Source organism: Syngnathoides biaculeatus, chromosome 19, assembly GCF_019802595.1.
Source record: "Syngnathoides biaculeatus isolate LvHL_M chromosome 19, ASM1980259v1, whole genome shotgun sequence".
NCBI classification, from domain to species: domain Eukaryota; kingdom Metazoa; phylum Chordata; class Actinopteri; order Syngnathiformes; family Syngnathidae; genus Syngnathoides; species Syngnathoides biaculeatus.
Genome location: NC_084658.1, coordinates 15,416,931 through 15,427,757, shown reverse-complemented (window position 1 = coordinate 15,427,757; position 10,827 = coordinate 15,416,931). Strand labels below are relative to the sequence as shown.

Below are 10,827 nucleotides of genomic sequence, written 5' to 3'. Positions count from 1 at the left end.
TTCCAAACCATTTTATTTCCGTTGTTTTTTTTTTTTTAATAATAATAATGGTTTGAAACTGTTTATTTCAATCCACGGGATCTTCTGAGCCATTAGAATTAAGTATTCACCAAGCTCATGGCATAATATTACGAACTACTTTCACACAAACGCAGTTTCAAGATGGTGTTCATCCAGTTATCATTACTCATAAATTGTGGACCAATCAACTTCAACACTGGACTACATACTCTGGTATATTAACACTTGTGTGTCTGCGTGAAATGACGAAAAGCAAAATTGAGTAATAGGAAATATTTTTATTACTAAAAAGTATAGTGAAGGTGCTCCCTGGGCAGCAACTACTGAAGTCTCCAAAGAAAACACAAGATTGGACCAAACCATCTATTTGTGAACGGGGGGAGAGGGGGGGAATGAAAGAATCATCACAAGGGCGTCTTTATACAAGAGGACGACGACGACGACGAAGATGGTCGAGTGTCAAACGAGGAGGCGCCAACGACAGGCACTTCAAGCACGCGGCAGTGCTTAGAAAAACAAAACAGAAAAAAAAAAATCCATACTTGCCATTTGTACACAGAACTTTTGAACGCATGCACGTCGACGTACATTATTTACACTCGTCTCACGCCGTTTGATTTAAGCCGTCACTGGGGGCCTCTTTGAAGGAAAATAAAAACCAACCAAAATGAAAAAAAAAAAAAAAAAAGAACGCTACCGTGTGGTATTTACAGTAAAAGACGCAACTCAAAGCGAGTGTCCGTGTTTTTGGTTGGCGTTCAGATCTTCTCCTGGATGAACGGGTGCTGCAGCGCCTGGTTGATGCTGATGCGCTTGGCCGGGTCCAGCATGAGGGTGGCGTCCAGGAGGTCCTTCAGCTGCATCACCTTCTTGCGCTGCTCCTCGGGGAGACGCTGGCCCCCGATCATGTCGCCCAGGAGGTCTTTGGTGGGGTTGATGGTGCTCATCACCGTCACCTTCTCCTGTCGTGGCCGAGCGGCAAAACAACGCGTTTGAGAGAGACGCCGATTTTACACCGTCGCATGCACAAAACGCGCTAAAGTGCTCAAAGAGCTACATTTTCAATCCTCCCTTTGGTGTAAAAGTTTCAATAAAATTATTATTTTTTTTAGCTTCCTTTAAATTCCGTGAGATAAAAACATTTGACTTATTACCATAATTTCCCGCCTACAAGCCGCGACTTTTTTCACACCCTTTCAACCCTGCGGTTTATCCGGTGATGCGGCTAATTTCTGCATTTTTTTTCTAACGGCCACAAGGGGACACTTGAGCGGAAAAGGTAAGAATGAGACCGGTGGAATATATGTGCCGAGGAAGTGACTTTTACCGGTCAGGCCCCGTCAGTGCTGCGTTAGCGTGTTACTACCGTGTGTCAGTGTTTTTTACTGTTTTTTTTTTTTTTTAAACGGCCTTGATAGCGCGGCGGCGCTAGCGTCAGCATAGCGGCACTAGCGTTAAATGTATGTAAAAATCTCGAGTTTCAATGTCGGTTTCAATGTGGGCAGTTTGACACGGCTGCGGCCTACGTATGTATCAAACGGTATTTCCTTCACAAATGTACTGGGTGAGGCTTATAACCAGGTGCGCTCTGTAGGCCGGGAATTACGGTACGCGAGCGAGGTGTACGCTAACACTTGTTGTATTTCAAGTACGTGCGGAGAACAGCGGCGAGCTGCTGCCGCAAGGCGTCGTTATCGTTTTTCCGAGCTTTACTTGTTGAAACTTTGTTGACCGATTTTCTCACCCTTTCCGTGACTTTATCCACTTCGATGTAGAGGAAGTTGAGGTTCTGGTCGAAGTGTTGGTCTTTGAACAATCCTTTGCGGATCATCTGAGGAAACGACAACAACGGCGTTGCATCATCATATTGCGTGCGTGTTATTGTGGATGATGATGATGACGACGCAACACCCACCTTGTTGGGCATCTTGCCCTTGACGTCCATGGCCAGTTTGATCATGTGGTTGTTGGACGAGCCCGGGAAGAGGATCTTGCCCGTGTAGAGCTCGTACAGCGTGCAGCCCACCGACCACATGTCGATGCCGTAGTCGTACGGCTTGCCGATGACTGACGGGCGGCGGAGACGCGCGGTGAGCAAAAGTCTTCGGTTTTCCTTTTCGTTTCGGTTTCAAAGTTGCCAAAAGCGAACTTACTGATTTCCGGCGCTCGGTAGAACCTGCTGACGAGGTAGGGCGTGATGTCGTTGTCGGCCACGTGCGACGCCGAGCCGAAGTCGCAAAGCTTTAAGATGGTCTTGGACTCGTTCACCTGGGGTGGCGGGTTGAAATCTAGTAAGTCACTTGGTAATTTTACACATAACGGTATTATAAATACAGTCCCTGCACAGGGATATATTCTTGATCCTCTGCCAAAATCAGCTATTACTACTGCAACTCATCAAGTCACTTAAATGTGAAGTTCTTAGGGTATCTCTCTCATACCCCCCCCCCCCAGATATGAAATATGTTTTCGGGTGAAGAGACAACCAGTTACCAGGATGTTGTCCGGCTTGATGTCGGCGTGCAGGATGTTGCATCTCTTGAGCAGCTTCAATGCCAAGAAGAGCTGCTGACTGTAGGAGCGCACGGCCTTGATGTGCAGCCCCACGTCCTTGCCGTACTTCTTCAGGACCTCGCGCAGGTTCATGCTGACGGCAGAGAGGCAAAGAAAACCATCAGAGGCCGGCGCGGCGGGGCTCGTGCCGTTCCCCTTCGTCGCGGCTACCTGAGCGGCTCAAAGACCAGACACAAGTGCTGCTTGTGGTAGAAGTGCCTGAAGAGGCGCAGGCAGTGGAACTTGTCGTCCGGGTCGGCGTCGTTCAGCTTCTTGAGGAATTCCAACTCCTTCAAGCCCGTCTTCTGCCTGAGGAAGCCAGATTCAAGACTTTTTCAAGACCTTGACTCTCTTGACCTCTTTTACCAAACAGGACCACTGAACACAATCTCAATATCTTATCACAATAGTCCCTTTTTCCCCCCATTTCACTGATTTTAATTTATCCTCAGTGCTGTTCTTCTATTTTTTTTTTTAACTCTATGAATGGCTGAGTATTGCTGCTGTGAAATGTTGCACGACTTTTTTGGGCTAATAACAGAGAAAGAACAATGCTTTTGTTTAATTCTGCAGCCAACAAGAGCAGTCCCCCCTCCTCAAAGAGTACATACAGAATTCAAGTCTTTTCCAGAATGTCCCGCTGACATACATGAGCTCGTTGTTCCGGATGATCTTGACCGCCACCTCCTGGCCGGCCCTGGCGGTGTCCCTGGCCCGGATCACGTTGCTGAACACGCCCTGGCCCGTGTAGCCGTACACGTCGTAGCGCTTGTCCAGCGTCTCGCCGATGTTCACCCCTTGGAGACGAGAGAGCGTCGTGTTCGCGAGGGGAAAGCAGATCCGAAAGCGGCCGACTTTTAACGCAACTTACTGTAGTAGCCCTCGGCGTCGGTCCAGTTGTCCCTGAGGTTGGGGTTCTCCTTGAAGTCCTTGCCGACCCCGCACGCTCTCATCCGGGCACTCTGCGCGACCCAACGAGAGGGTGAGCACAGCCCATTGAAGAATTCCACCATACATTCTGATTTACTTTCAAAATGGAGCAGTTGAGGTACGCTGATGCCCAAAATCTATTTTTCATGGATGTCTGCTCTGTAATATTTAAGTTTAAATGAATCACTTTCAATACATTCCCCTCTGCAACCCCCGTTCTCGGTGTCTCACATCAAAGTCGGCGGCGAACATGTCGTCCGACTCGGTGAACATGTCGGGCGCCGACGGCTTCTTCGGGTTGGCCCCTGCGAACAGACAGCGCCGCACCGACAGAGAGAGAAAAAGAGGTAAGGGGGGGGGGGGGGTGAGCTTGTGCGTCAGGAGCGTCCGGCGTCTCGCAGGCTAAAAACGACATAATTATCTGCTTCCATGTGTTTTGCTGGACATACTCTGCAGAGATCAAAACATGCTGCCGGGGGGGGGGCAGAAGCAGCCAGCAGGCTTTTTTTTGGGTAACAAGACGGCAACTGAATGAACACACGACAGAGAGAGACACCATTAAATGCACCGGGCGGTGGAGGGTCTACAACAGAGATTCTCAAACTGGGCTCTGCAAAACAGTTTCCATTCAATTATCTTTTAAAGAAAAAAAAAAAAAAAAAAAAAAAACCTTACATGTGGGGACTTGGCGCAACAATAAAACAAACATAGTGAATTAATTACTCCTCCCTACTTTAACTTTAGGCCAACCAAAAGCACTGACGTGATTGTAAAGCTTCAAAACATTCACCTGACATCCCTGCAATATTTTGGGCCCACTAAAACATTTCTGTCATGTTGAGGTGAACAGGTGAGGCATCAAATACTTGCAGTTTGGAAGCACATACCTCGGGTCAAAAGGTTGTTTCTAGGAATTAATGGACAATCCATCTTTGGCAATGAACACACCAAATACAGCCACCAAATCACTAAGATGGCTGACTGGTGCTGACAGCTAAATGCAGCGAAATATTGAATTGTATTCCTTTCAACTGGACAGGTAAAAAATATTTAGGTTAAACAATAATAATAATAATAATCAATTCCCATGACATTTAAGAAGTCAAAGTGGAAGTTACGTTTCATTAGTGATTAACGAAGGAAACCCAGGGCCCGAAATGTTTGAGAAACCCTGCTCTAGAGAACAGCTTGACAAAATAGGTGTCCTGTGCATTTGCCCGACTGGACTCCCGGCCGGGCCCGCAGCTGAAATGGACCCGGACGCGGCGAAGGCGGCGGTCATTACCGTCTTTCTCCTGGGCGATGAGGTTGTGCTTGGCCTTGATGCTGGCCTCGAAGGTGTTGAGGTTCTCGCGCTCGTACTCCTTGACGTCGGCGGCGACGCGCTCCAGGATGTCGTCGGGCGACGGCGAGCGGCTGCGCGTGCTGCTCTGGGGGCTGCTGGGCTCCGACACCATGTTGGTGTCCTCGCTCGCCACCTTGTATTTCTGACACACGACCGGGCCCGCTTTAGTCCGGATAACTCAAGTCATGACCAAAAAATAAAAATAGACAGATAGAGAGCTAGCGAGATCAAGCTAGCGCTACGGCTACAGAGTGCAAGAGAAACTAAAGAGAGGGAGCGAGAAATAAAGCGAGGAAGACGGGTAGCGCGAGCAATATAACTAGCGCTAGCGAGACAGGAGTGCGAGCGCTCGAGTGGGAGAGATCAATAGTGCGGCAGGCAGACCTGTACGATGGCCATGCGCTGCTGTCGGCGCTGTTCAATCAAGGCCTCTTCATCGATCTCCTCTCCGTCAAAATCATCCAACCTGCAAAGAAAATATTGACCTTTAAAAATACAGAAAGCCTTTCAACGGTGATTTAATCAGGCTGCAAGTGAAATTTCAGCACAACTGTTGGTATTTCTTGAACCAATGTCAAATAAAATCGGCTCAAGCTGTACTGGAAGACAGCTAACGGTAAAAAGGTCCGACAGAACCCGGCTGAGAGAACTTGGAGATTATGCACTAAATTCCAGTCTGCCAGGGTTGCCTGAACAGAATGTCAACGGTGCCCCGGCTCAATAAAGGCTAGAAAATACCGATGAACCGAAACTGGACTGAAGCCAGGAGAACTCACATGTCTTCCTCTGAGGACTCCTGGTCGACCTTCATGCCTTCCGAGAGGCTTCCCTTGAACTTGTCTTCGTCCCTGCTGCGCCGTCGCCGCCTCCTGTCGCGGTCCCGCGACATGGAGCGCCGGTACTGTCGAAGCCTCCCGTAGCGGTCTCTGTCGCCGGACCTAATGACAAGGCCGGCCGGAGAGGTTTTGTTAGCTCCACATCCGGAACGGGAACTTTGTTCTCGCTAGGCTGCATTTGTATCACCAGCACCTGCGCACCAACGGCGACCTGCTGCGTCTGCGGGGGGACGAGCGGGAGCGCCGGCGCGGCGAAGGGGAGCGCCGTCGTAGTGGCGAGCGGCTCACGCGGCGGCGTGAGGGTGCCGGGGGGGTGTTGTCTCGCGAGCGGTCTCGACCCGGCCCGGGTTCCGCTCGCAACCGTTTCCTGTGTGGGCATCGCAGCGGGACGCTCAATCAACACGGTCAAAATGATGACTCGCCACGTTAAACTGGGTCTCGATTTCCGGCAAACGGCGAGCGCTAACTGGACTACCGAACAAAATGGCGTCTCGGCTTGTCCACCGACCTGACCGGCGAATCCTGCCTCTCGGCTTCTCTCCTCCGGCCGTCTGGCGAGCGCCCTCTCCTGGGCGGCGGCTGCGGCGACCTGGCTCTGGACCGGTCGGCGGCGCCGGCTGAAGCGTGGCGCACGTCCCTGAGGCGAGGGGAGGCGCTGCGCCTTCTGACGGGGCTGCGCTGCGGCCGCCGGTGAGGCGAGCGGTTCTCCTTGCCGGACGACGCGTCCTTGGACGGGGACTTGGCCGGCCTTTTGTCTCGCTCGGCGTCGGAGCGGGCGGGTCGCTCGCGTGCGGGCGACCGGGACCGCGGCCGCGCCTTTTCCTGCGCTGGCCGCTCTTCCCGATGCGACGAGGAGCGCCGTTTGTCGGCGCGGCCACTTTTCTGCTCGGTGGGGGACTTCCTGCCCCTCTCCTTGGGCTTGTCGGCGCTCTCAGAATGTTTCCTCTCCTTGGAGGCGCTCCTGACGCGGCCTCTATCTTTAACAGCGGCGTCCTTGCTGCTTTTGCTCACCTTGTCCTGTTTGGAATCCTTCGCGGACCGCTCCGTATTCTTGCTGGGGCTGTGCCGCTTGGTGGTGGTCTTACCGCCCTCCGTGGATTCCCGTCTGGATTTGCCGCCCCCGCCGGCGCGGGGGGAGATGACTTTCCCTGAGGTGCCCCTCTGGCGCTGTTCTCCATTTCTGACCCGAGCTTCTCCTCCGTCCTCTTCCGAGCCAGAGTTGTAACCCTGCAGGATCAGGCCCATGCCCGACTGGACTCTGCCCTCCATCAGCTGGCTGTCCAGCTCGGCTTTAATCATGGCCCTCTGCTTCTCCAGGTCCTCCAACAGGGCCCGGTCGTCCAGGCCAGGGTTCCCTGACGAGGGCGAGCTTTCGCCTTTCCTGTGGCTGGAGGAGGCGAAGAGAGCGGCGGCGGCAGCGGCGGAGGGAGAGGCGCCCTCCTTGTTACGCTTGTGTTTCCTATGTTTGTGGCGATGCTTGCGCTTGCGCTCCTTGTCCTCCTCCGAGGCGTGCTTCCGTTTTTTGTGCTTGCTGCGGTGCTTGTGTTTTTTCCTCTTGTGTTTCCCGCCGCCGCCGCCGCTGCTTTGCTGCTTGGCCGCCTCCACAAGCTTCTCCCCGTTGGTCTCGGCTTCCTCCTGGGAAACGAAAACGGCAAGTTAAGACCTGAAATTGGGGGTAAAACTGTATTTTTAAAAATGCACGGGTCTGGGAGACCCCCATTTTCCCCTCCCACTTAAATGCGTTACCTGTACTTGCCAAAAAAAAAAAAAAAATGATGCAAGGTGCTGGTGACAACCGTGACGTAGATAGCTACCTCTTCTTCCTCCTCTTCCTCCGACACGTCTCCGCTGTCCTCAGCGCCGCTTCTCTTGTGGCTTTCCATTTCCTGTTTCCTGTTCAAATAATGAAGCCATGAAAAACGTATTTCAGCACTTTTTTTTAAAAACGTTAATCGAAGCACAGAGCCTTGATTGTGAACATAAAAACATTATTGTCATTAGAGCTGTGCAATATCATTGGTGTTTACGCAAACTCCTTTTCCTTCGCTTAGTTATAGTTTTGCTGGACGACTTGTAGGCGTACTTTGTTTCTTGTGGCACTCTTGCATTTATTTTAATTATTTTGCATTTTATTGAGCACCGTGCAAAAAAGGTTCAACCACCAGATACATTGAATGGCATTCATTTGGTAATTGAATTATTTGTTTGATTTTTATTTTAATCCATCTGTCATTAATTTTATTTTGGTATTTGTATATTTTCTGAATGTTAAAAAGATCAACGATATCTGAAATCCGACATCTGAAAGAAAACTACAAAATATTCTTGAAATAAAAAATTGTCCATATCACACAAGTCTGTCTCAAAAGGAAAATGTATATAATTTCTTCATCTCGTACTAAATTTATGTTGAGGTTCAGGAACTAATCTCTCTCAGACGGGAACACAAACACGTAACCATTGGCAACCAAAAGACAGCTCATTTTTTTCAGCACAATAATGTATAACCTTTATTATCTCGAGATAGATCCTGCACTATTTTTACATTCTTTCATTACTAAAATATACAACGTAAAATTCAGCTGTTGTTGAAACATTATTGATAAGTGCCAGAAGAATTAATTATCAGTCCTGTTCAGTGCCACCGTAGGTGAAGCTCAAAGGTGAACATGAAGTCAACAAAGGTTTTCCAAACGATTTCTTTTAATTGAGGAATATTATTTAACACACTAATAAACGTTAAAGAACGTAATGCTGATGTTATTTTGTTCTAAATTCGCCAGTGTCGTTATTGTACCATCCTATTCAACTTCGCGGCTTCATTTTTTTTTTTTTTTTTATCATTAGCTTCAAAACGCTAACCGATCTTAGCAAAGTTAGGCGACACCGACAGATACATTTTAATGACACCGCTACGTTTTGACAGCAAAGGTCGAGCGTTTGAATCAGTTTTGTGCAATGAGCACACACGACATAGTGGGGTAAATGCAACACCGGCGGTATTTCTAGCAACGTCTGCTAGACGTTTAGCCAAACTTAATGCTAGCGGAGCTAAGAACATTAGCAAGTCTTGGCAAGACTGTCACCTGAACAAACACGACGGACGTTCTGCTATTTAGCCTGCCAGGTGGCTCGCTTGATAATCACAAATACATCCTCCGCTCGTAACAAATATGATAAATATCAATCCGCGGTGGTGAACAAAAACACTTACACGTGCTCGTTGAAATTATTCATTCTATTCGTCGCGATATCCATCTCGACGTCGGCCATTTTCCACAAGCGAAGGACCTCTCGCTCTTTCTCGCGAATAAACGGCAAGGCGGCGACTAGCGCGCGCCCTGCAGGTGAGGCGGCGCACTGCAACTGCGGGACACGCCAGACTTCCTTCACTGTCCAGCAGAGGGCATCAAAGCGATAGATAGATAGATAGCTAGATAGAAAGAGATAGATGGAGAGATGGATTAGATAGATAGATAGATAGATAGATAGATAGATAGATAGATAGATAGATAGATAGATAGATATAGATAGATAGATAGATAGAGATAGATAGATAGATAGATAGATAGATAGATAGATAGATTAGATAGATAGATAGATAGATAGATAGATAGATAGATAGATAGATAGAGATTTCTTGTTACAGGCCTTCTGGTGCGCAAACGTTGCCAGATATGTAGAGCGACGTTCAGAAATCAGGCCTTTAAGTCGGTTTATTCCGCTTCCTGAATAGTGTGAACGGGCAAACGCGTGCAGGAACAACATTTGGCACCTGATTTACGTCTTTTTCACACCATCAGCGAGCAGATGCGAGGGCCGAAACGAGGCCGTAAAAACGAGAGGTCCAGCTGCTCGGTGAAAAGGAGAACGTCTGCCTTCCTCTTCCTCGGCATTGTCCAGTCTTCCACGACATACAGTACTCCACTTCATTTTCCGCCTTTGTGTGGATAAGCGGGCCGCTTGTGAATTTTGCACGTGAGCAAAAAGCCGTGGAAAGTTTGTTTTGGCGACGTTTTCATTCATCTTGGACAGAAGGAAAAAAATAAACATTAATCAGAAAAGTAGCCTACTATTAGACGAACAACAAGTTTCATATTCTACCCCAAATTGATGAAAAATATGCCATGTGAAATTCCTTCGAACCACAGCGTGATCAAATATTCGAGAGGCCGGTTTTCGATCAAAAGCCGTCGGCGACTTTTTGGGCCTCGCCGGTGCAAAAGTTTTGCGTGGGGGGGGGAAGATGTGCTGACTTTGCAAAAAGTCTTCCGAGCGTGCAGGCGGACGCCGTTATTACAGACGCCCGGCCCGCCATCATCACCAAATCACGTCACGAGCTCTCGCGTCAGCTGCGGAGCGTGCCAAAAGTCTGCACACCCCTGCTCACGAGCGTGGCATTTGTGATCAATGGTTTTCAAAAACATGCCCTTCTTTTTGTTTCGCTCGCATATTTCATATGCTCGATGTGTTTTCATGCCGTATTGAGCATCGAGCAACATAAATACAGTTGAGCACGGCGACAGCTACATTTGTTGTTGTTTTTTTTTCCCTCTCAGCGGTTGCAACTATTGTCTGGGAGAAAAACGCGTCCTTTACTTAGATTTAATAACAGTTTTGTGGACTGCAAATAGCGCAGCAAAGTTTGCTTTGGGAATTTAAAGCACACCACTTTGATTATAAATAAGAAGGCGGTCTTTTTGCAGCCCCCCCCCCCTTGCATTCTTTGCATAATAATGAGCTGTTGGGAAGTCAGAAAAGAGGCAGGAAAGTGGTGGTGGGGGGCCAATGGGTGGGGCGGGGGGCACTGAAGAAAATGTGCCGAAATCGTTTGCGTCAAGAAGTAACACTACAGTCGCACTTTGCTTTTGTTGGACTTTTCTTCATATTTTGATTTTTTTTTTAAATATGTAATAATTCCTTTTGATTATCCATCCATTTTCTTAGCCGCTTATCCTCACAAGGGTCACGCGAGCGCCGGAGCCTAGGAGGCGGGGTACACCCTGAACCGGTCGCCAGCCAATCGCAGGGCACATAGAGACAAGACAGCCGCACTCACAATCACACCTACGGTCAATTTAGAGTGTCCGATTAATGTTGCATGTTTTGGGGATGTGGGAGGAAACCGGAGTGCCCACCCGG

The 10,827-nt window shown here is 49.0% G+C and overlaps 1 protein-coding gene across 1 annotated transcript; it reads right to left on the bottom strand.

Moving 5' to 3' along the window:
• Positions 1-279: 279 nt before the first annotated feature.
• prpf4bb (pre-mRNA processing factor 4Bb) lies at positions 280-9,031 on the bottom strand. Its single transcript, XM_061805738.1, has 16 exons — positions 8,900-9,031; positions 7,500-7,578; positions 6,194-7,320; positions 5,879-6,052; positions 5,626-5,787; positions 5,234-5,315; positions 4,790-4,991; positions 3,736-3,809; positions 3,446-3,536; positions 3,224-3,371; positions 2,746-2,883; positions 2,515-2,668; positions 2,175-2,289; positions 1,937-2,088; positions 1,766-1,852; positions 280-983 (listed from the first exon to the last, which is right to left on the bottom strand). Exons 1-16 carry the CDS (start codon positions 8,956-8,958, stop codon positions 780-782), a joined length of 3,048 nt encoding a protein of 1,015 aa, XP_061661722.1. The 5' UTR covers positions 8,959-9,031; the 3' UTR covers positions 280-779.
• Positions 9,032-10,827: the final 1,796 nt, after the last annotated feature.